At 30.6% G+C, this 25,030-nt stretch overlaps 10 protein-coding genes across 10 annotated transcripts; 2 read left to right on the top strand and 8 right to left on the bottom strand.

The window, feature by feature from the left end:
• Positions 1-207: 207 nt before the first annotated feature.
• BX663DRAFT_503941 (uncharacterized protein) lies at positions 208-2,044 on the bottom strand. Its single transcript, XM_051526840.1, has 6 exons — positions 1,877-2,044; positions 1,639-1,775; positions 1,316-1,541; positions 1,072-1,255; positions 689-995; positions 208-619 (listed from the first exon to the last, which is right to left on the bottom strand). The coding sequence occupies exons 1-6, from the start codon at positions 2,007-2,009 to the stop codon at positions 278-280; spliced, it is 1,329 nt and encodes a 442-aa protein (XP_051384877.1). The 5' UTR covers positions 2,010-2,044; the 3' UTR covers positions 208-277.
• An 811-nt stretch (positions 2,045-2,855) lies between these two features.
• On the bottom strand, positions 2,856-3,861 carry BX663DRAFT_503939 (uncharacterized protein). The gene has a single exon (XM_051526839.1). It carries the CDS (start codon positions 3,852-3,854, stop codon positions 3,021-3,023), a length of 834 nt encoding a protein of 277 aa, XP_051384876.1. The 5' UTR covers positions 3,855-3,861; the 3' UTR covers positions 2,856-3,020.
• On the bottom strand, positions 3,842-5,856 carry BX663DRAFT_503932 (ubiquitin-conjugating enzyme E2-binding protein). Its single transcript, XM_051526838.1, has 4 exons — positions 5,617-5,856; positions 4,903-5,509; positions 4,390-4,659; positions 3,842-4,331 (listed from the first exon to the last, which is right to left on the bottom strand). The coding sequence occupies exons 2-4, from the start codon at positions 5,503-5,505 to the stop codon at positions 3,996-3,998; spliced, it is 1,209 nt and encodes a 402-aa protein (XP_051384875.1). The 5' UTR covers positions 5,506-5,509; positions 5,617-5,856; the 3' UTR covers positions 3,842-3,995.
• On the bottom strand, positions 5,758-7,260 carry BX663DRAFT_503930 (uncharacterized protein). Its single transcript, XM_051526837.1, has 3 exons — positions 6,442-7,260; positions 6,005-6,382; positions 5,758-5,909 (listed from the first exon to the last, which is right to left on the bottom strand). Exons 1-2 carry the CDS (start codon positions 7,173-7,175, stop codon positions 6,076-6,078), a joined length of 1,041 nt encoding a protein of 346 aa, XP_051384874.1. The 5' UTR covers positions 7,176-7,260; the 3' UTR covers positions 5,758-5,909; positions 6,005-6,075.
• A 1,571-nt stretch (positions 7,261-8,831) lies between these two features.
• On the bottom strand, positions 8,832-9,809 carry BX663DRAFT_484960 (uncharacterized protein; the record flags this gene model as incomplete). The annotated part of the gene is made up of 1 exon (XM_051524582.1): positions 8,832-9,809. One exon carries the CDS (start codon positions 9,807-9,809, stop codon positions 8,832-8,834), a length of 978 nt encoding a protein of 325 aa, XP_051384873.1.
• A 2,006-nt stretch (positions 9,810-11,815) lies between these two features.
• On the top strand, positions 11,816-13,864 carry BX663DRAFT_503923 (high mobility group box domain-containing protein; the record flags this gene model as incomplete). Its single annotated transcript, XM_051526836.1, has 4 exons — positions 11,816-11,819; positions 11,885-12,375; positions 12,472-12,579; positions 12,682-13,864. 4 exons carry the CDS (start codon positions 11,816-11,818, stop codon positions 13,558-13,560), a joined length of 1,482 nt encoding a protein of 493 aa, XP_051384872.1. The 3' UTR covers positions 13,561-13,864.
• Positions 13,865-13,897: 33 nt separating this feature from the next.
• Positions 13,898-15,334, bottom strand: BX663DRAFT_430811 (Metallo-dependent phosphatase-like protein; the record flags this gene model as incomplete). The annotated part of the gene is made up of 3 exons (XM_051522827.1): positions 13,898-14,320; positions 14,384-14,891; positions 15,000-15,334. The coding sequence occupies 3 exons, from the start codon at positions 15,332-15,334 to the stop codon at positions 13,898-13,900; spliced, it is 1,266 nt and encodes a 421-aa protein (XP_051384871.1).
• Positions 15,335-17,819: 2,485 nt separating this feature from the next.
• Positions 17,820-20,448, bottom strand: BX663DRAFT_541828 (kinase-like domain-containing protein; the record flags this gene model as incomplete). Its single annotated transcript, XM_051530794.1, has 6 exons — positions 17,820-18,395; positions 18,486-18,891; positions 18,954-19,102; positions 19,259-19,369; positions 19,479-19,597; positions 20,372-20,448. The coding sequence occupies 6 exons, from the start codon at positions 20,446-20,448 to the stop codon at positions 17,965-17,967; spliced, it is 1,293 nt and encodes a 430-aa protein (XP_051384870.1). The 3' UTR covers positions 17,820-17,964.
• Positions 20,449-20,871: 423 nt separating this feature from the next.
• BX663DRAFT_484956 (uncharacterized protein) lies at positions 20,872-22,069 on the top strand (the record flags this gene model as incomplete). Its single annotated transcript, XM_051524581.1, has 4 exons — positions 20,872-20,886; positions 21,063-21,295; positions 21,355-22,008; positions 22,045-22,069. The coding sequence occupies 4 exons, from the start codon at positions 20,872-20,874 to the stop codon at positions 22,067-22,069; spliced, it is 927 nt and encodes a 308-aa protein (XP_051384869.1).
• An 831-nt stretch (positions 22,070-22,900) lies between these two features.
• BX663DRAFT_503911 (uncharacterized protein) lies at positions 22,901-24,813 on the bottom strand. The gene is made up of 7 exons (XM_051526835.1): positions 24,703-24,813; positions 24,412-24,631; positions 23,977-24,336; positions 23,770-23,911; positions 23,327-23,698; positions 23,105-23,247; positions 22,901-23,035 (listed from the first exon to the last, which is right to left on the bottom strand). Exons 1-7 carry the CDS (start codon positions 24,780-24,782, stop codon positions 22,934-22,936), a joined length of 1,419 nt encoding a protein of 472 aa, XP_051384868.1. The 5' UTR covers positions 24,783-24,813; the 3' UTR covers positions 22,901-22,933.
• Positions 24,814-25,030: the final 217 nt, after the last annotated feature.

The following is a 25,030-nucleotide window of genomic DNA, read 5'->3' as shown; positions in this document are numbered from 1 at the left end:
CAAAAAAAAAAAAAAAAAAAAAAAAAGCTCATATCCCTCTTATACGCCTTTTTTATTCTATTTTGTTTATTTAATGTACATAAATATATATATATATATAAATATGTATATATATGCATATATATATTAGTTTTGATAATAACTTGTTGACATATATTTAATGTGTTTTTAATTTTATTTTTTTTCCCTCTACACTATAACTATTACATAAGATATCATAAAAAAAAATACTTTTTATTTATACAGGTAGGTAATATATAGATACATCATCATACAACTATCTACGAGTTGTAACTTTGAGCTCAACAGCATCTTGTTGAGAATTATAATCTTCATCAAATACTTCTTCTTCATCCAAGAATGCAGAAGCAGAGTTTAAACTTCTTCTTTCTTCTTCTTCTGCTGCTGTTGTTGCTACTTTAGCATAGTCATTATTTTTTTTAGGATAATTCGTCAAAGTTTCCCAAAGATAGATCAAGCAAAAGGCAAATACGAATAGAACAAAGCCAAAAGATAATAGAGCATTACTATAAGAACTCACATCAATACCGACCGCATCAAGCAATCCAAGTTGCTCTTCTGTAGATCCCATAAATAACAATCCTGCTAAAATCAATGTCTAAAAAAATAAATAGATGTATAAATCAAAAATGATACACAATTTCTACTTCACTAAAATAAAGCTTACAAGAGGTGGAATGTATTGCCATGGAGAGATTTCAAATACTCCTTCTTTCCAAACAAAACAAATTTCGATAATTCGACTTAAGCCACCTGCAGCCAACATATAACCGAAATAAGAATGAATAGCACCACTATTAGGAACATGTTGTGCATGTCCTTGAAAGGCAACCGCAGTCAAGATCATCAAAACAGAAGGAATAACCGTTCTCTTCCCTTTTCTACTTAAAACAATACCTGCTGTGCCTGCTGCCCACCAAATAATGCCCATTGAAGTATGTTGATAATCACCATGATTCCAAGGTTGTCCCCATCTATTGTAATTCAAATGATTAAGAACATATATATTTGTATATTCAACTTGGAATTCCAAAATAAAAAAAAAATTACCTATGCTCAGTAAATGTATTTACAATTCCCCAAAGTGTAATAACCCAACTATCATACCATTCTTGACTTTTCCCATTTCTTAACAGCCATGGACCCCCTACACGTAAAGATAATAATAATAGAATACCATAAGCCGCAAAGGAGGAGCCCATGATGAAATGAGCCAAGCACTGTCCAGTATGATCTAAAAAAAAAAATGATTAATATTATAAACTTATTGGTTTTCAGAAAGTGTCTAATATACCTCCATAACAGAAGCCAAGTGAAGCAATGACACCTAATACGATTTGAATGTATCCAATCACTGGAATAGAAGCACCCATCCACTTGTGAAGTTTGGCAAGTATAGGTCTTATTTTACCATGTATACCTCTTTCTAAATGTAATTTAAGATAAACGCCTAAACTAAATTGTGATATAATTGTCCAAATGACAATGTTTGCAAACCATCTATGCGCGATATGAGGTTCCTATAATAAAATTTCAAAAAAAAAAGGAAGAAGCAAGGATGAGGACAATTTATACAGTAAATATGTATATATATATATATATATTTAAATAACTTACATAGTTTCTACCGTTATGTGCATGGGCTAGAAATACACCCACGATAAATACAGCCGTTGCTAGTATTTGTAGAGGAACATGCCATCTATTTTTAGCTAAACCTAACACCATACCTAAAGGGTATAATATACCAAAAGCTTGATAGGGGAAAAAAGAAAACAATAAGAATTTGGTTAGTTAATATTATTTCTTTAATAATAAAGACACACACACATATATATATATATATATATTCTACCTATAACCATGAAAGTAATATGCATCGTCATGATAAGACCAATAGGTTCATTTGTTGCAGCACTTTCTATAAAGAAGGATGGGTCCAAATTATGACTATGTCCCATTCCATGTGAATGTTCATGTTCAGACATTGCTAATCGTTAAATGGATTAATATAACAATAAAGGTATATTTATTTATATAAAAGGGAATCTCCAGTTATTGTTAAATAAATTATCCAATTAAATAATTGTAAAAAGTATATTTTTAATGCTAGTCGGGCCATATATTATCCGTTTTTTTTTTTTTTTCCTTTCCTTTATTTATATTATAACTTTACTTAAAACAATGCCATATAAAGGAATAATATAGATGTATATATTATAATGTTGCATGTACATTGTATTTAAAATAAAATAAAAAGCTCTCTCTCCTTTATTTTTTTATAAGACTACTAAATTTAGCATGGGTTTCCCGTTTGATGGATATTTTTAGGAAGTTGACCCTCTTTTTAAATCCAAAGAGCTTACATTTTTTTTTTTTTTTTTTTTTTTTTAAAATTATAGCAGTTATCTTATAGTGAGAGCTAAAATAGAAAGAAAGTGAGAAGCAAAAGATGAATGAAAATTTAGGAAAAATGACCAAGGAGATGGTTAAAAAAAAAAAAAATAGTGCTCGGTTTGTAAGTTTTGATCTTCAGCTCGAAACCCAAGACTTACAGTAAGTAGAAGCCAACATTATGCCTATTTTGGATGCTATCTCAGCCCAACAAGAAAGCTATCAAAGTTTGGTTCGAGAGAGCCAATCTCTACCTCAAATAATAAGAAACAACTAGGGGAAAAAAAGATACAAGGTGAGCATTGCTTAAGATGATGCTGATTTTGTAAAGAATAACCAAGAGTTACTTTCTCAAGAGATCAAGGTCATCGTATATCTAAATTATTAGCTTTTTTTTTTAGAAGGGGTTACAAAGACTTTTAATTTCTCGCAGGAAAGTTCTATCATGGGTGTGTGTGTGTGTGTGTGTATGTTTTCCTTTTAATAATAATGACAGTATAAAATGGTATCCAACTAATTTTATTATGACTACTTGTATCAAAAAGACTATTCTTTTTCCAAGTTTTTATTACTATTGTTAAACATACTAATTTTTTTTTGTTCTTTTATAAAGCAACTTCAATTGTTACAGTTTTTTTACACGTAAAAACTATCTTTTTTAATAGAGCAGATCTAGTATTCTTTATAATTTTCAAGACCTGTTTTTTATTTTCAATTGTATCAATGTGTTGAATATCAAGCATCTTTAAATATTCAAGCTGTTGAACCATGATGATAATTGATTTTAGTTGAATCTGATTACACCACTGTAAGATAATGATTTCTAATTTTGGTAAACCATAAGCAATGTTTTCTATGGTTTGACTGTTGACCCATGTACAGTACGATAAATTTAAATATCGAAGTTGATTTTGATCAAGTAATAACATATCTTCTAAATGATTTGAAGCATCAATGGCTATGCAAGGTTGAATCATTGTATTCGTTAAATCAAGACATTCAAGTTGCTGTTGATTAGCTGCTTGACCAATCGATTTTAATATATCACTTGAGATAGTGCAGTTAGCTAACACAAGTCTTTGTAATCCCTTTATGTTATTTTTGATGAGTTGGAAAATAATAAACGGTGATAATCGAGTACATTTAGAAAGGTTGATATATTTTAAATTTGTCATGTAGTTTAGATCTAATTTATGTACATATTCATGAACAAACGTCAGATCTAAATGTTGAATATAAAATTGATTTTTAGCTGTAATATTATTTAAAAAGGCGTAAAATTGATTCTTTGATCTTAAAGCGGGAGACTTGTAAAGGATTGTAGTTGATACAATTAAATTCCAATCATGATTTACAAGACTTAATTCGTATAATTCCTTTGTAGTAGTCGATAAAATATCTAATATTTTTATTCTAATTTCTAATGGTAAAGTGTTCATAGCAAACTGGAAGGGAAAAAAAAAAGCAGAGGAATTATGCAAAAAAATAAAATAAAATAAAATAAAAAATGACACATAAAATAAAAAATGACAAATATACACTTCATATATATAAATTTAAACATATCCAATCTTGATTATCTAAGTTTTCTTCTTGATAAAACCAATAGAGAAGTTTGGCGTAAAAATCATGGCTGGATGATTCATTTTTCTCATATAAAAAGGTAGAATAAGATTAGATTGATTTAATTCATTTACCAACTCATCGCATACACGGTCAGGATATATTAAATGGTCTGTAGATTTATCATTTAACCATAATTTTAAGCATTTTTTACTGTCTTCATCTTCTTTTCTACAGTCTAAATAAATGACTTTTATCACTCGTTCTCGACTCAGCTTATCATCTTTACAACAATCATCGTTTGAGTATCCATTATTATGAATTATATTTATATCCCAATTAAATAACCATATCTAAAAAATAAACCAGCCGAGTAAATAAATAAATATCTATCTATCTATACACACTCACTAGTACAAATGCGTGTTGACTTTGTTGACCTTGTATCAAGAATCGATGTGTTGCATGTGTTTTAGCTGTATTTACCAAGTCAGAAACAAGAAAATCTGTAAACGTAGGTTGTTCAACAAGTGTAGGTTGTAATTGAATACAGTATTTATATAATTTAACTGCCAGCAGTTGTTCTTCATTATTTTCTATACAATATTGTCCTTCACCTATAGCATTTTTACAATAGCTACAGTTTATTGCAATCCATTTTGTTAATGTACCTCGTTCCCACTAATACATAAAAAAAAATAAAAATAGTTTGTTAAAATAAAACATTCTACAAGTTAAATGTTTGACATCGTAGTAGTTTGCTGTCTTTTTTCTTTTTTTTTTAGCAAACTGTTAAATGTCATGTAAAAAAAAAATAGGTTCAATCTTGGATTTTTGTATCGGACAATGATGATATCTAATGCATCAATATCCTTCTTGAAATCCTTTTACGTAAAAAAAAAAAAAAATTCAAATATGACTTACATTAACTCGTTTTGCAACAATAGGATCTACTTCAATTGAATCTGCTTTTATATTTTCTGGATGTATCAAGAAATAAGTAGTACCCACTAATATTACATCAGCACGAGATAAAATAGGTTTCATACGTGTACGATGTTCTTCTGGTTTAGTTTCATGGCAAATCCAGCATTCAATTAACTCATACCAATGTTCAGAAGGCAGATCTTTTATTTTAAAATCAGTGGAAGCATCAACAAGTACTTGACTACAATGTTTACATTGAAATTGTCTCTGTTGCGGTTGTTTGAGTAATTGCTTGGAGGTCCACCATTCCTTTACCTCTGTTTGCTCAGACTTTAATATTTTAGATCTTTGCAATAATGACAACTTTATTTCCCAAGGTAATAAACCATCTTCACTAGTTTCAGTTGCTCGAGTAACAACAAGATTATCTGCTGAGATTTGGACATTGACAGAAGAAAGATCAGCTACTGTTATACCATCTAAGGTTAAAACATTATTTTTTACTTCAATTGTTTTAGCAACATCACATGTTGGTGGAACAGATAACGTTATACGCAATGCATTAATGTTTCCAAGTTCTTCTGCATAAAAAGGAATCATCACTCTAGAAGAGAAGAATAAAACAATTTAAACCATGTTGATAAAGAAAAAAAAAACGCGTTTTATTTTTAATTTTTTTTTTTTTTTTTTTTAAAAAATGATAAATTTTACCACAAACAGTCACGATACAGAGACTAGAATAGTTTTATTTCGTATTCATCTACCACATCTTTATCTCGTCAACTATGCTTTGTAGACTCTATTATAGATGACTTCTTATTTTGAATACCCTTAAATAATGTATGTATTGTATTTTATTGAATATTTCACCACCCTAAAAAAGGTTATAACTGAAACCCCTGACATCGCCTTGATAAAGACTTGTACGGTGTTCAAAAAAAAAAAAAAAAAACTATTAAAAAGATAGGGGTAAATAGTTACTATTCTGGGTATTTTTTTTATGGTATGAAATATATAGAATGTGATTATTAGACAACAATGTCTTGAACTCATCTAAAAAAAAATAATACTGTATTAAAATAAAACTGATAATAATAGGATATATATGACATTGTATTATTATCCATGATTTATTTTGTTTTGTTTTTATTAGTATGGACTACAGGATTATTACTTTTTATTTTCATAGGTTAAAACAGTACCAAAAACATAGTCCCAAAATTTAGAAGTAATTCCAAATCCACTATTGAAATCCTTGTAATGATGAGCTACATGATATCTTTTCAATTCCTTGAAATAGATTTTAAATACTTTTGCATGATGAAGATAATAATGAATCATGTCATAACAAACATAACCGAAAAATGCTCCAGCAATAAAAGCAAAAGCAAGTGCAGGATAGAATAAAGTATGAGCTAACTTAAAAACTGGAATACTCAAGATGATAGTTAATGCAGGGGGCATCACTAAACGTAATCTAAAATAAACAAAAATTAAAAGAACAGTTCATTTTTCTTATTTGATAAAATTATTTACCTATCCATTGGCATATGATGATGAATTCCGTGTAATGTAAAATGAATTAATAAAGCTATAGGATGATCAGGTAAAAAGGAATCCAAATGAAATAGAAATCGATGAAGTATATATTCAAATAATGTCCAAAAAAGGACACCCGCTATAAATCCTGTTAATGTTATTTCAATAGATCCATTAGAAGTATTAAGTGATCTCCAAAGTTGAAATCCAACAAAAGGTAACCATATCATAGGCACAATATACCAATGTGTTTTAGATAGTTTGTCTAATAATGGATGTTCAAAATAAGGAACACAATAAGGTGTATAACGTGGTTTATGGACTTGTTCTAAATAATAAGCTTTCGAATAGGTTGCATTCCATAATTGAGGAAACAAAGGTTTACGAAGATCTAGAAATTCCTCATCCCGATTATTTGTTCTTTTTTCTACTATGTTTTGTTTTATACGTAATTCTACAATCTCATCCTCATCTTTCTCCTCTTTTGCAAGATCACCCAGGTAATATTCGGTTAACAAATCGTAAGCTGCATCTGAATGTATATGGTAATTAGCCTTATTCAATACTGATGTTATATCCATGCCTGCAAATTGCAATATTATTTCATCTCCTCCAGGATGATCTGCCAAGAACGTTGTTACATCATACACTTTATTGTTTATAATAACCCAACAGGAATTTTTAGTGTTATTTCTTCTAACTTGTGCTTTTGAAATAACTTTTACTGTCATATTCGACTTTCTTGTTTGTTTCTAGAAAAGAAAAGAAAAGAAAAGAAAAAAAGAAAAAAACAATGCAAATACATATTAATAGAATGAATGAGTGAATAATAATAGTTATTTTTATTTTTAAAAGACCGTCATTGTTCTTCTATCTTCAATTGCCCTGGTCGGATCAATAATTATGAAAACCCCTTCCTGTAATAAACAAATTATAGGTGCATTTGATTTATTTAACATTTAGTAGTTGAAATCTTCTAACTGAAAAGAAGAAAGTCAGCATCATGTTCCCATTTCACTTGTATATTCTTCTGCCATAGAATATGCATAATGTAAATTATGTGATTTATTCATCTGTAGCCCCTTTTGTTTGAATATAGGGATCATTCTTATGATTTTGAATAGCTGTAATACAAGTATGTAGTATTATTATTAGTCAAATAAAATATATTCTCCAATCAAATAAATAGTGCAACTTGACTCACTTTTTTTTTTCTTTTTTTTTTTTCACATGTATAATGCATATAAAAAGATGTTGAATTTAATTGGACAAGAAAAATAATCTCTTACAATTTTACTCCTTAAAAAAAACAACTCCGCAAAGTAAAGGTATAAAAAGAGAGTCAAAAAATTTAAAAAAAAAATTCCCTTTTTCTTTTCTTCTTTTTGATCATCAACCGGCTATTTCACGGCCGTGGGATGGTTGGGGCCCCCCAAGGGACTGGAGTGTCTTTTTTCAGACCGCACAACTTCCCTCAGAGGTGGTTGGAATGGAAGGGTGCGGCTGCGGCTGTCGTTCAGATACGTTCATTTCACAAACTAATAATTATATGTATGAAAAAAAAAAAACTTTAATTATTATATATCATGCAAATAAAGAAGATGTATTATGTCTGTTTATAATCATCATTTGCAAGATGGAACAACTTATACTCTATAAGATGAACTAAATCATCGTATCTACGTTAGTATATTGGACTCAATTCACTCGTATTTCTCTATCTCGGGTAAAAAAAAAAAATATCAGAATAGATTTACTATTTAAACTAAAATAGAAATGAGTCGTTTGACAGAGGGCATAGTAGTATGATGGAGACTTGAATTTAATTGCTACTATTCTGAGTAGATCATTCATCTTCCTTTCTTATAAATGAACTAAAATGTACAAAAAGATTAGGATAATCGTTTATCAGAAAACCTTTCTACATGAGAAATCTGTTAATTATAAAAGAAAGGCCTTTTTTTTTTCTATATTAGATGATTCCCTGAAGCATTAATGATTTAGAAACTATAATAAACAAAGCCAAAAAAAAGTATCGGCAAACCATTAAATAAAAGAGCCTGTTTGTTGAACTCGATTACATTAGCTTGAAATTTAATCTATATAAAAAAGAAGAAAGAGTAGGGTTTACGCATCAAAAAATAAATGAGTGTAGGAATTATGACGAGTCACGTTATGATTGCTAAATAGGGTTCATTTATCTTATTTTATTTTTGTTTCCTTCCAGATCATACTAAGAATTAAAAATCAATAATTACATCTTTAAGAGAAGATGAGATAACAAAACTCAGTTACATACTAGGCATGTATACATATACTTGTTTAATTTGTCTAATCCTATTGAACTTAATTTTTATTAAAGGGGGGGAAGAGGGAATGAGGAGGTGCTAGATTTTTGGTATAATTCCAATATGCCATGAAACAATTTTCAAATGATGATATTCATATACATTTGGATGTACACACCAGACTCGTTTATGATGTCGTATCGTCTCCACTGCTCTTTCATTTTCGAGCTCTGTTAATGCCTGTCTAGACTGAAGATGTCGATTATAATCGACCATTTCTTGTAAAAAGTCTTCATCGTTAAAAGGCAATGAATTTCTATCATAACCTACAATAATAGCTGCTAATGTATGACACCATCGTAGTAGCATCCATAATCCTTCTGCTTTAACAGAAGGAGCAACAAGATATCGTAATTTTGTACATTTAGCTACAATTAACCGAGCTACAGTAGATGTTAAGACATCATAAGGGTTAAGAGTTAACGAGAGTAAATCAGAACCAAAGGTAGGCAAGATAGCATTACTTAACGCGCCTGGATGATGGAAATAATGCGATATCTGTGTTAATGATTTCCCAGGCATAAATTCACTAGGGAAAATGAATAAAGATGGACAGCAGTCAAAATAAACGGTGATTTGACAATTTGAATTGAAAATAGGTAGCGTATCTTCCTCGTCATCCGTATGAACCATTAAAAGATGATAAGGTAAATTAGTTACCATAAAGCAGGTATTTAGACACATCTTTGGTTTGCACTCTACAAGCTGTTTCGGGTGTATATTACTTTGTAAGAAATTTAAGTGTGGGCATAGTAAAAGGATATCTTGATATACTTTATCCGGAAAATATTTAGCTTGTGGCAATTTTATGGTTTCAAGTGATAAACCGTACAATTGACAAAATGTAATAATCTCTATACCCTTGATGTCTTGATCATCAGGGAAAATAACTTTTTTATACACTCGCTGTCTAACTAAGTGAAAAGTGAATTTGCATACAAAAAGATAAGGTATTCTATATTCTTGATCTGTTAATTCTATAATTCTTTGTAGTAATTCATTCGGTAATGAAGTCATTAATTCAAGAAAAAAAAAAAAAAAAAAGAGAAATGAGAATTAAAAAATTAAAAAAATAAGGGGGGAAATTAAAAAAAAATAAATAAGGTCATTAAATTGCCTTATATATTTTATTAATAAAAGGAGTTCATATAAGGATAAATACAACATGCACATTTTTTTTTTTTAAAAAAAAAGCCTACATTCACTTGTATGTCTAAAGTAAGCATATTTTATTTTCTTTTTGGTTTGTATATATTCATCAAATAAAAATAGAATTCCTTCATCCTAATTTGAATTATTACTAAATTAGGAATATTTGACTTATTCGTACATTTGTCAATGCTTTAAAATTAATATATTTTATAACCAATGAGCATGCAGCTGTAAAAGCTGAAAAAGCGAACAGAAACCAAAAAAAAAAAACCTTTTTAAGACAAGATGTAAAAAAGCAAAGACTAAGGTTAGGAAGGGGGAAGAATATATGAAAAAAGAAGAGATAGTTTCACGAAGAGGTAGGCTAAGATAATGACTCAATCAAAAGAGGATTAGCACTGGAGGAATAGAAGAATGAGCCAAACAGTCCATTTCATGCAAGATGGAACTAAGGGGAGGCTGTATTTATTTTAATACGATTAAATAAAGTTTTTTCGTCTTTGTGGGCAAATGGTATCAATAAAAATGATAGTAAAAAAAAAAAAAAAAAAAAAAAAAAAAAAAAAAAAAAAAAAAAAAAAAAAAAAACTAAAAACCTCCCCTGTAGGACATACAAGATAAAAAGGAGATGAAGGCAAATTAGTAAATATGAAGACTATTTTAAGTCAACCTCTTTGTATAGCCATCAGTGACAGTCAATTCCAGCCTTTTAAATGCATTCGAATGGCTTGTTTTCCTTATAGGTTCCTTTACCAACTTGGCACTAAACAGTCCTTAAGAATAACAGTGATGCATGCTCTTCAATATATGGCGTACTTTCATTATTGGCCTCTTAATGTTTTTCTTTAATATACGATGTCCAAATTGCTACACTTTTTTCTAAAAGAAAAAAAAATTAGTTCTGGTAGGAATTAAGTCATCTATCAGTATGTAACATGTAAAGTTTATTCTTAAAATGGATATGATTGATTTATGCAAAATGGTCTAAAGTTAGTTTTGCTTCCTAAATTTGGATCCTACAGTCAACACAACTTGGATCAGCATCTCTATGCTTTTAACAGATCAAAATCACCAACACGATATCGACCGTATATACCTTTTGGCTTCCTATGTCCTTTGTAAAACGTAATCAATGCATTTGTTATTAATTGCCTTGGATGATTATCTAGTAGTCATTTCAACTAGTTGCTCAAAGTACCGTACATTATTTTCTTTTTTCTTTTAACAAAGCACTATGGAGTCTACTGTTCCCAAATATACTATCAGTTTCTGAGTGAGACTATTGAGGATTCTCTCTCAGTTCTCTCTCTCTCTCTTTCTCAGTTCTCTTGATATAAGCTTCCTTACAAACTAATTGCGTACATATTGCGTACATATTTTAAATATCCTTACTTGGTTTGTTCATTGTTGGCTAGCTATTTGTACAATCCTTCAAGAACTTGATTATCCTTTTTTTTTCTTTCTTTTTTCACTATAAAGACCCATCTTTACTATCATCACATCTTGGTGGTCAATAGTTTCTTAGTTAACTACTCTTCTCCTTCTAAACAAGAGTGTCATGGCTATCATGCTTTGTTCCTTTTTTTTCACTTTTTTTTTCTTTCTTCTACCCTTGTTCCTAAAGGGGCTTCCTAGCATCTTTTATTATTAATGATCTAACCCGGACAATTTTGATATAATTAATATCCTGTTGTACCCAATTTTAATTTTCTTAAAAAATTATTGTTGAAAAGTAGTAAACGATCCAAAGTCATTCCAAATTTTAAAGTCAGTAAATGATGTCAGACCAGTAGAAATTTTTATAAAAATTTTAATTTTTGTCCCCCCTTTTTTTTCTTCTTCTTCTCTTTCTCTTATATGCTTTAATTTTAATGAGTTAGTGCTATTAATTTATTATAAACATATGTATTTATATAAAATTGCTAACGAGACATATTTAGACAATTTATCAAGTAATATATACGGTTTACAGCAATATGCAGCTATAACACAAGCTCAATTGTTGAATAATCCTTCTTTAACACAACAGCAATCGGATCAGCAACATCTTCAACAAGATAGACAAGATGATAGACAGCTCAGTCATTCGGTAACACCATCAGCTATTAATCATTTACAAGATCCAAACTCTGCTTATAATATGACGTACTCTCCGTTTCCTTTAATCCGCATGGCTCCTTCTCAATTACATCAGCCTACTTCTTTAGCTACTTCGACAACTCAAAGTATAGCCTCGTCATCAACTTCTATAACAACTTTAGACCAAGATCTAAGTGAAAAAGTCGAGACATCTATTCGTATCACTCGTCCTCCCAATGCTTATTTATTATTTAATAAGGAAATGAGGAAGATTTTAAAAGATCAAGATCCATCATTGAAAGTAGCTGACATTAGTAAAGAGATTGGTTTTCGTTGGAGGACTATGCCACAAGTATGTTTTATCAATTTTTTTTTATTGTGTGTGTGTGTGTGTATGTTTTTCTTTCCTTTTAACATTGAATTTGTTTTCCTTTTTCTATTTTACTAGGAGCAAAAAGTTCAATACTTGGATCAAGCTAAAAGATTAAGAGAGGAGCAAAAAGATCTTCATCCCCATTCAATGTATATACGCCGTTCAAGAGCAGAGTTAGCTAAGGTAAAAAAAAAAAAAGTTTTCACTATTTAGTTTTTTGTTACAAATAATCTTGATTTAACTGATTTATGTATGTATGTGTATATACATGTTTATTCTAAATAGGAACCATTAGACTCTCATCAACATGAAAAACAACAGCATCAGTGCGAACAGTCATATTCACAGCAGCAGCAACAGCAGCAGCAACAAGATTTAGCAGAATCACCAAAGATATATGATCATTTACCACGTAAACGAAAGAGACGTAGAAGAGATAAAAATTCGAATATACCAAAGCACCCCTTATCTGCCTATATGTGGTTCTTAACTGAAACAAGACCAGAAATCATGAGTAATCATCCAGGCTCAAATGTAGGTCAAGTGAGTAAACTTTGTGCTGCAAAATGGAATTCTATGTCTGAGGAAGAAAAATTACCATGGAAAACAAAAGCTCAAGCTGACAAGGATCGTTACTCAAGAGAAATGCAAATTTTTGCTTTACAAAATGATCAATCTTTAGGCCGTGGTACAAGACAAAAATATCGTTCTCTTGCTAATAAAACATTAACAACTTCAACCGTTGCTCATACTAATAATACTAATAATACTAATTTAACAATTACAAACGCGATGGAATCCTCTTTTATGGAATCTAATAGTTCTACTACTACTACCACTACCACTACCACTACCACTACTACTTCCCCTGCAGCACCTACTCAATCATTAGTCATTAATCCCTTATTTTATGCAAATACAACCCCTACATCTACATCCACTCTATCTATGATAGATAATAATCTAAATGAACAGCCACAGCAGCCACAACCACAGACACGCTTTCAACATCAATTATCTGCTCCTACAAGCCCTACTTCTATTTTACATTCTTCTTTATCTATAACCCAACAAACATTAAATCCTAATGCTTTACTTCGAAATCCTCTTAATGATACACCCTCAACTTCAGCAGATTTATATTCCATAAATACTAATTGTTAATCATTTTTATCATATACATATATATTTATAAAAATATATATATTTAAAAAAAGGCTTTTTTTTTCTTCTTTCTTTCTTTCTTACATTACATACATGTATGTACGTATAAATATAAATATATAAATACATGTAGGCATATACAAGTTAATATCCCTTTTTTACTCTTTTATTATTATATACAAGTATATAAATATATATGTATACCTTTCTTCCTTCTTCCTTCTTCCTCCTCTCTCCCTTCTCTCCCCCCTTCATTCTAAATTTAATTATACATTAACATTATAATTAATTAAAAAAAAAAAAAGATCCTGTTTTTTCGATTTTTTTTTTTTTTTTTTTATAAGAATAGAATACAAATCAAATAAAGCATAAATCCAATCCAAGCTACAGATTGAATTGAATAAAAAAATGACAAAAGATTATATTTCATAGTGGACATAATGCGTTGATTATTATTATTATTAGTAATAGTAGTGTTGGTGTAGAGAGGGAGAAGAGGAGTTTCAGTTGTTGTTGATGATGTTTGATGATAAAATGTATTTATGATTAGGTTGGTATTGATCAATAAAGGTTGAAAGATATGCCAAAGAAACAAACCAAGAAGGGTTAAGATGGACATGTAAAGGTAGTTAATAAAGATATTGATTTGGTTAGGTAACCAGCATAGATGCGTTATGAGTTCACCTCTGTCAGTGATATCGACTATGACTACACCTGGATAAGGTAAACCTTGAGACATACTAAAGGTAGGTACTGTCACCTCTACTACTACTGCTTCTGCTGCTGCTGCTGCTGCTTCTGTTGCTGTCCCTTGCACTTGCACTTGTTCTTCATACTGATGAATGACTTTACAATAATCATGATCATCACCAGAGAATACAATGATGGGCTGAACTGAAGTTAAAATATAGTTTGATAAGGACTCTGTAAGCAAGTTTTGATATTGATAACCAGCGCCCTCACGTATCGTATTCACTGGATTTTGACGATGAGGACCACAGGACTGATGAGGGGATCGATAGAGAGGAACATGTGTCAAGAGTATTCGAGGTAGCGTTTTAGTTGTATTTGAGAGAGTTGATAATAGGTTGAATGCATCACTTTGAATACTTGGGATATCAGAGTTTAAAGAGACTGTATCTAATATAACAAATGTGTATCCAAATTTATTAAATGTATAAGACGTCGAACCAAAATAACTCTTGAATCGATCTAAAGAGTGTTCTTTTATTCCATTTCCAAATCCTATATCATGATTGCCTACCATGTAATGAATCATCATATTATCTGAAGGAAATATCTTTTGAAAGCGATTTACTTCCTTGGCATAACTATATTATATTTATAATTTTTTTTTTCATATAACCAAAGTAAAAAAAAGAAAAAAAAAAAAAAAAAAGAGAGAGAGAGAGAGAAAGAGAGAGAAAAGGGAACCTTACACTTTATCATTCCATTCTCTGCCATTGTCCATCAAGTCACCCAACATAAAGATATCTGTTGGTTTCAAGGCCTTTGTTAAATGCTTATAATTTCGTTTCATATATAATTGACTATAGTATTTTGTGAAAAACATGATCACTGGATGTCGCTGATAAGACATGTCATCTGTCATTTGTGGATCACCTACTAACATAAATCGACCGACATTAGGTTGAGTAGTAGAGAGAGTACAGTTTCTTGCAGAAGACCAAAATAAAAAGTATTCATTCTTTATTATAAATGCTATCCATATTAGTCTTAACAAGTATACAATAACTTTTGTTGATTTTATCATCTTTATTTTTAGAGAAGAGAACCAAGTTCAAAAACAAAAACAAAAATAAAAATAAATAAATAAATAAAAAAAAGGGGGAGGGGAGGGAAGGAAGAGGAAAGGATTAAATAGACTTGCATAAAAAGAAAAATTAAAGTCAGTTAAGAGATGATAAAACAACAACGACAACAACGACAACGACAACAACGACAACAACAACAACAGCAGCAGCAGCAGCAGCAGCAAATACAGCGCTCACAGTACCAGGTAGCTGCAAGTTTTTTTTTTTTTTTTTTTTTTTTTTTTTTTTTTGGTGGGGGGTGGGGTGGGAGTTGGGGGAAAACTTTCTTGATAAACAAAGCGATGGAATGGAAATCCCTATCATGTAGACAAATCTTACCAATGTAGTATAGCACAAAGGAAATGCATGTTTGAACAAATAAATAGAAAAAGCTAACTGTAAATCATTTACCCAGATGGACAAGAGGAAATTTGCTCTTTCTTTATCATCTAAAAAATCAATTTTCTTTTCAACCCTACAGAAGTTGGCATTACCACTTTGTACAGTTCATAATTGGACTGAATAAATCCGAAGAAAATAATATTCTATATATATATCAGTTAGAAGAAAAATGAAGATATTGTCTTATAAACCATTTTGATAAATATCCTATTGTTACAACATAAGATGCTATAATAGAATCGATTAAAGGGTTTTAGCTACCTGAAGTCAGTAGTTATTGATTAATTTCTTTCTTTCTGAAAAAAAAAAAAAGGGAAAGTAAAGGTGAGCATATATATATATAAATGTATATATAATATCTAATGTGTTTATAGCCATTGTATGAAAGGCAAATGCACAAATAGTACTAATGGCAATGATTGTGGCTCACTAGTCATATTAAACTGTATCAAATCAACGAGTTGTAATAAAGTTTTCAACATCCTAGAAGAAGTCAGCAATAGTTAGGAGCGTGTAAATAAGAATTTAAGATGATTACATCGTATAATGTTGATTTTAATAAGCTAGTACTGTTGGCGTGAATATAGCTGAAGGCTTTTTTTACCAGATAATCATCCTAAATATCATCGTATAAAACAACTATATCCAATAGACTATCTAGACGCTTGTTTTATTTTGCGCTCCAGGATAATTTGTGTACGCAGTAGCTTGGTATGTAAAAATATATATATATATATATATATATACTCAAGTTGTTGAATCTGGTGTCCTTGAACGCTGGGTATAGAGTTTGAGTATTAAACTTAATATAAATAGAAAAAGAAAATAAATAATACTTCATTAAGCTCCCATTTGCTAAATACATGTCTGTATCCTGTACTAAGTTTGAACAAAAGTAAATTTTTTTTTGATTGTATATATAAGCATTACAGCATAAAATGATTAAATAACAACTTCTATGTAGTCTATTGCCTACTTGCTCTGCGCTTCTTATTAACGATATGTCATCTTTATAGCTGAAAAAAAAACGAAATGCCAAAAGGCTATAAGCCTGTAAGTAAATATAGCCATAACTTTAGTTATTGAATAGATATGTAATGTTGTTATAAAGAATATAATCAATCTATTCCAGTTGAAATCATTATTTTCATATTTCTCGTTCTGAAGGATAACTCAATCCAGTAATTGAATTAATTATTTGTAATAGATTTCAACCTGACAGGAAAGGACTGGAATGCCTTTTTTTTTTCACTTATTTATTTACCTTTTATGCCCGTGTAAATATAATTTATAAAACAGAAAACCACAAAGTTGCCTTATTTTCAATGTTTGAAAGTGCTTGAAGTCAATGTTGCCGAAATAAGAAAAAAAAAAACTCCTTCTTTTGGTAGTTTTAGTTAATATGATATACCTCCTCTCTTCTCAATCAATCACTCAATTTAATTAAACTTTTCTATAGTATGCGAATGATTACGTTACAAGAAGCGTCCTTATTACAATCTATTGCCATTACTCATATTTTGTCAATCTGATATAACAAAACTCTTTAGTAAATTTTCCTATTAATTTCTAAGATATCATTATTATATACATGTATACAAATATATGCATATATATATGTATATATAACTCAAGACCGACTCCTTAAATAAACAATTTATATATCAACTTATTTTATGAAGAAAAAAAAATACCTCCTTTTCTCTAAATGACATGTAATTGGAGTATGGATAGTGTCCCTCTTTTATTAAAACACTGCAGATGTGGCTACTTACAAATTCCTTTTTTTTTTTTTTTTCTTTTGAATATCTTACCAAGCTTTAAAAACTCTCTCCTTTAGTCATTTTCGTAAGTTGTATGATATAAACATAATGACTTCACTTACAACAAAATAAATATTTTATATTCCATTTAATCATACAAATATTAGAAGAGGATTCCTTCATAAGCAATGTCTTTCTTTTACTTTTTCATTCTACTTCCCCTCTTGCACTTACAAGCTTTTCTTCCCTTCCCTTTCTTTCATCTATATTCCAAAGCAAATTTAATGTACTAAATAAGATCTCGTGCTCATTGAGATTATCATATTTATTTTAATAAAGTTAAAATTTTGAATGTAAAACAAAAGAGAAATTAAAGGGAAGAAGGGGAATATGATTGATTGATTGATTGAATAATATAATTCTTTTTAAGGACAAGAAAATAACCCACATGTAACGAAAGAAATAAACTGCTGCCAAAAACTTTTTTTCCGTAAATCATTTTCTTCATTGTACTCTTGATGATGACCTGCATTCACATTATTTTGAGGTGCTGGTGAATTAGTGATGTTCATGGGTGGTTGAGTTCGACTATAAGGATTGTCTTGTTGTTGAAGAGAATAGCCTTCTGTTGGATGACGTGTAGCCATAGCGGTTTGACGTTGTGATTGATGACGTGAAGTATTGTTTCTCTTTTCAAGTCCTTTACCCTCTTTTAATAACATCCAATCATAAACTTCGTCGTCTACATCGCCATGATTCTTGAGCACCTTTGTGAATAAATCTCGGAGAAAATCATAATCTGGAGTCTCTTCAAAGCCCAATTTACGAACATATTGAAGATAGATACCAAATTCCTCTAAGAAATTATTTTATAGAGTTAATAACATGTACGTACGTATGTATGTATGTATGTATATATTATGCATACCCGAATTAACTTATTTACCTGGAAATCCACCACATAAATCTTTAATTGAAGTTGTCTGCTTTTTTTCACCAATCTTTTCATATTTTTGCTTATTAGTAGCAGCCTTCAGACCTTGCCAAGGTAAAGAACCTCTCAAAAAATACATAAAGACATGACCCAAGGATTCTAAATCGTCACGTCTTGACTGTTCTCTTCCCAAATGAGTGTTAATACTCATATAACGTGCTGTTCCCGAGAGACTCTTACGTTCTCTATAAGGAATATGTTGTTTTGTCTTTGGATCTCGATATTGTTTAGCCATGCCAAAATCAATTAAAAAAACTGTATTTGCATCTAAAGTGCCTGGTCGACCAATAAGAAAGTTATCAGGCTTAATATCACGATAAATCAAATGGTTTTCATGTACACTTTGAACTCGAGTAATCTACAATATACTCATGTTAGCAAATTATTTTTATTTTTTATTTTTTCCCTTTTTTTTTTTACCATATGACGAGCCAAAGTAGCTACTGTCTTTACACTAAATTTTCTTGAGCATGTGTCAAATAAATCTTCTAAACTAGGTCCTAAAAGGTCGATCACAAGTATATTATGTAATCCTTCTTGTCCAAAATAATAAGCCGAGGGAATACCATCTTAAGTATGAATATAAATATGTAAATAGAGAAAGTAAGTATAAATAGCTTTTTTTTTTCTAGGGGAATTTAAAGGGATAAAAAAAAAGGCCCCTTTGTGGATGTCTTTAACAAAAAAAAAAAAAAGGAGCTTATATTAAGTAAAGTACACTTTACGAATTCCAGATAATATCTTATAAGTCCTATATTCATCTCTTAATTGTGGTGCATCTGATTTTCTAGGTTCAAATTTAATGGCTACTTGAGAATTATTTAACAGATTGGTGCCTTCAATAAAAAAAAAAAAAAGAAAAAAGAAAAAAAAAAGAAAGAGAAATGAGTGAGGAACAAGACACTTATAATATTCGCTTTTTTTATTTATTTTTTTTTTTTTTACCTTCATAAATAATACCAAAACTGCCTTCTCCTAACTTTCGACCTACTTTATAATGAACACCAACGACATTTGTGCTGTTATTGTTACTCGACATTAATGTTAATAATGCTGCTTGGTCTCTTTATGATTATTTAAAATAGGTATAAAAAAAAAAAAAAAAAAAAAAATAAATAAAAAAAAAAAAAAAAAAATAAAATAAAATAAAAAAAAGAATACAATTTTATTTTTATTTTTTTGATAATACCTGATGTATTTTCAAATGAGTAAATACAAATTTTTTTTTTGTTTAAAAAAAAAAAAAAGAAAAGAAACCCAAAATTGGGTACAACAGGATATTAATTATATCAAAATTGTCCGGGTTAGATCATTAATAATAAAAGATACTAGGAAACCCCTTTAGGAACAAGGGTAGAAGAAAGAAAAAAAAGTGAAAAAAAAGGAACAAAGCATGATAGCCATGACACTCTTGTTTAGAAGGAGAAGAGTAGTTAACTAAGAAACTATTGACCACCAAGATGTGATGATAGTAAAGATGGGTCTTTATAGTGAAAAAAGAAAGAAAAAAAAAAGGATAATCAAGTTCTTGAAGGATTGTACAAATAGCTAGCCAACAATGAACAAACCAAGTAAGGATATTTAAAATATGTACGCAATATGTACGCAATTAGTTTGTAAGGAAGCTTATATCAAGAGAACTGAGAAAGAGAGAGAGAGAGAACTGAGAGAGAATCCTCAATAGTCTCACTCAGAAACTGATAGTATATTTGGGAACAGTAGACTCCATAGTGCTTTGTTAAAAGAAAAAAGAAAATAATGTACGGTACTTTGAGCAACTAGTTGAAATGACTACTAGATAATCATCCAAGGCAATTAATAACAAATGCATTGATTACGTTTTACAAAGGACATAGGAAGCCAAAAGGTATATACGGTCGATATCGTGTTGGTGATTTTGATCTGTTAAAAGCATAGAGATGCTGATCCAAGTTGTGTTGACTGTAGGATCCGAATTTGTTTAATTTTTTTTTTTTTTTTTTTTTTTTTTTTTTTTTTTGAGTGTTATTCAGCGTTATTGAATGTACTTCAGGCTGACAGTTTTTCCAAATTGGATTTATTGATAAGAGTCTCGACTATAGAAATCTAGTTGTATAACCTTATAGAAACAGTGCTAACTGGGATAAAAGAGGATCTGAGGATAATAATGAGCATAACAAAAATTGAGCTTGCAGAATATGTAATCTTTCACGAATGGACGAGAACTTAGCCATGGTGTAGCATAACTTTGATGTTGGACTTTTTTGGAATCACCAAATATCTTTCTAATACATTTGTTTTGTGCACCTTCTTCCAATTGACAGTACTGAACAGAGGTAATTTTAGAAATAGCTAAACAATGTTCAAATTAAGGGTGAGCTATTTGGAAATAGAACTAAAGCGACAAAAGTTTGTTAAATCCTTTGATTTCAGAAGTGAAGAATCGCATGTCCAAGCTTCCAGTGTCTAAAGAAAGCTTAAACAATGAACCCTTCAAAATTCTATCTGCATTAAGGGCATATCCTTAAAAAATATGATGATATATACAAGGCCCAAACTTCTCAAAATGACAAAAGCGTTTTGATTAAGTCCCTACTTCCAAGACATTTTAGCCTATTCCTAAATCCTGGATTGCACTGGCGATTCATAAAGATGGATATTCAGAACCTAACCGGAATTTTCCCAGATGTTAAACAAAAAAAGCAAGCTAATGAATCTCCTTTCGATCATAAACAAAGATGCTTCTATCAAATGTTTGACTTTAAGAAGCTTGGCATTCAAAGGTATACATTACTATTACATATATCTATAAACCAAATTACGGACGAAAAAAAAAATATAGTTGTGAAAAGCTTCAAGCACTGCCTGAACAAAAAGGAAAGATATTTCTCAATGGATTGTATACTGATGGCTACACGTGCAAAGTTCTATTTACTAGAAAAGTGCTTCTGTCATCACCAGAAGACACTATCTGTCTAGAGTTGAACGATTTTACAAGCGAAGAGATGGATAAGCATTTCCGTCTATGTACTGTAAACACAGGAAGGCGGGATCCTTTTGTCTCTTATCACGGTGGCACTGACATACGTCGCTTGTCCTCAATCAAATATTACAATATGGGTGGAAATGTAAGACGAATGAAAGAGCAACAGAAGCGCAAACAGAGACTAGGTATTGAAAAGATTGAAACAGACATTCCTTCGCCTAAGACTGGGTCTGTGGAACAATTTGTTTTGTACATAACTTACATGCTGCAGCACATGAATACTTTGCTTAATTTTTACGGCTTTAAAACTTCTAATATTAAATGGTTGAACTACCTTAGTTCCCAAAAAGCCATCCAAGAAAGTGTCAACATCTTAATAAATGATGGAAAGAAGTATAATAAAAGCAGGAGAAAGAAGACAAAGGAAAATAGAAAAAGAAGGAGGAAAACTCGCAAGCCTCGTAATGTTCAAGAAGAAAGAGCACTCACCACCATCCCAAAATCAAAAAGGTATACACTTTTTTTTTATTATTATTATTATTTCAGTAAACTCGAACTATTATATCTGTAACTTACAGCAGAAACAACAAAGCCTGTTTTGAAAAGGGAAACAGCAGCAAGATGCCTCTGGTGGTCTTTGGTGACGGACTAAAAAAACAAGGATCATATTAAGTTCAAAGGTCTCCGTCATGGCGTATCTAACAAAATATATCAACAATTAAAAACAAGGCAAAGGCTTAGAGGACTCTTGCTACTAGACATCAACGAATTTAATACATCAAAGGTTATTAAGAAAAAAACAACACATAGTTTACATATTGCACTTTCAGCTAAAGCCAATTCTTCATAGATCTGTCATTCTTGCTTTAAGAATGATATAGAAAATCTGAAGTGTAGGGAAGATGACCATGATCCATCAGGTATTGAAGTGTAAAACTTGCAATACCTTTTGGATTCGAGGTGTAATGGCCAGCAAAAATATGTTTTACATAGCTCAGTCTATATGGAATGGCAATGATCGCCCCACCGTCTTCAAACGACAAACCGCCACCTCCAATGTGGTTGTCCCGTGAGCCGACGACTTAATGATGTTACAAGTAAGAAGTTGTAACAATTTTGATTTGACCAAACAAACTAAAGTATCTTAATTTCCTATATTCCCTTCTGTGTACTATTTTCGTACCAGTGCCCCATCTTCATATTGGTATCCCAATTTATTTTGGAAATGGCCAAAATTTTTTTTTCATTGACCCAACTTAGTTTCTTCGACTGTATTAATCTGATATGGGCAATTTTGATATAATTAATATCTTGTTGTACCCATTTTTTTTTTTTTTGGGGGGGTAGGTTCAAAAATAAAAAATGATTGTTTAGACACATGTATTAATGAAGAAGAAAGTTATTAAAGTATTATATAATATATTTATTTATGAAATTACAATTGAATTTTAGAAACTTCATACAAATAGGCACCTAACAATTGAGTACCCTTAATGTAATTGGATCTATCCAATTTCTCATTAATAGAGTGAGCACCCTATAAAAAAAAAATAGATAAAAATTAATATATCATATCATACAATACAATACAATACAATAAGCTTACATCATCACCACGACCCATTGGCAACAACAAGACATTCTTCTTAAGAGCATCTTGGAAAGATAAAGTAACGGGAATAGAACCACCTTCACGTGTCAAATCTGGTTTGACGTTATAAACAGTTTCAACGGCTTTAGCAGCGGCAACTAGAAACGAAAACAAAAAGAAAAAAAAATTAATTTGTTTACTGTTGATACTACTATTATTTTTAAAATAATACTTTACCATAGTTAGGATGTTCAGGACTAGAGAGCCAGTAGTTACCATCATGAGTACATTGAACTTCTAAGCTATTCTTTGAACCCAATTTGGCAAATTCATCTTGACAGTATTTGACGACCAAAGCAGAAATCTCTTTAGGCTCCATATCAGGTACAGTACGAATAGAGAATTTACCAGTAACACAAGCAGGAATAACGGTCTTATCACCAGGATTATAGAAGGCACCTTCAATACCGTGAAGAGAAAGAGAAGGATTTCTCCAACGAGCTTGAAGAGTCTTACGAACGGAGTCATGAATATTAATCTTATTACCAACTGCATCATAAAGTTCTTCCATCTTGAAGTCCAAGTTATCATATGTCTTTTCCTCCTCAGCTAAATAATAATTCTATTTTAAAATGCGAATATTACAATTTTTTAAAAAAAAAAATTCAAGTTAAACTTACGAGATAAAGCACGGACTTGTTCATAAATACCAGGAACAAGGATTTTACCGTTTTGATCAACAAGTTTACTCATAAGACTAATAAGGTCAGTCATAGGTTCATGAACAGTACCACCAAATACACCCGAATGAAGATCAGCACGCTAATAATAAAATGAACAAATGACTCGTACAAAGCACTTGTACACATACACATTGATATACTTACAGGTCCTTTCACCTTCATGTGGAAATAAGAGACACCACGAAGACCATAAGTTAAACAGGGCTTAGTGGTACCAAGCCAGTAATTATCAGAAATACAAACAGCATCAACATCATTAAAGTATTTGTCAGCTTCTTCAAAGATGAGGCTATCTAAACCTTCTGAGCCAGATTCTTCCATACCTTCAAGACAGAACTTGAGATTAACAGGTAATTCAATGCCAAGGGCTTTATGAGCTTCAACAACATTAATCCATCCTAAAACAGGTCCCTTATCATCAGTGGCACCACGACCAATCAAGCGGTTTTGATCATCTTCGACTAATTCAAAGGGGTTTGTATTCCAGCCATCCTCAATAAGTGCCTATCAACATACAAGCATAAATAAATATATTAAAGTTTAAAAACGATCTTAGTATATATATATATTATACTTTACAGGTTGAACATCATAGTGACCATAGACAAGGATTGTCTTTTTGGAAGGATCGTTACCAACAGTAGCAAGAACAATAGGAGGCAAGTCCAAGGTTTGTCCATGCCAGTCTTGCTTACCGAGATCACGAGTTTCAACAGAAGCTCCCAAGGCCTTAAGTTCAGAGACCAAGAATTCAGACATACGGAAAACATCAGGACGATGAGAAGGATCGCCACTTACACTAAAAATAAACGTGCGAGAAATTCGTAAACTCCTTTCTTTCTTTTTTTTTTATCACTTTGTAGCTCTTACCTAGGGATTGCAACAGCTTTACGAAGTCTTTCAACAAAGTCGTTTTGATGCTTTTCAACGTATTCCAAAAATTGGTCCATTTTTATGTGTAATAAAAAAATTAAAAAAAAAGGTAGAAAAACAGAAAAAAAAAATCTACCTGTATAATGAACCTTTTTAATCTAGTGAAATCCTCATCTCGTGCGAAAAAAAAGTTAAGTCACACAATTCATCCGTTTTTTTTTTATTGTCAGCTGTTCATAGTAATTATGATGATGAGAAGTAATAATATTATTTGTGCACTATGTATAATTTAACATATACTATTTGACATAAACTTATCATTATT

Source organism: Cokeromyces recurvatus, assembly GCF_025118155.1.
Source record: "Cokeromyces recurvatus strain NRRL 2243 chromosome Unknown BX663scaffold_7, whole genome shotgun sequence".
NCBI classification, from domain to species: Eukaryota; Fungi; Mucoromycota; class Mucoromycetes; order Mucorales; family Mucoraceae; genus Cokeromyces; species Cokeromyces recurvatus.
Note: the sequence above shows the minus strand (reverse complement) of the source record. Positions and strands in the feature narration are given on the sequence as shown.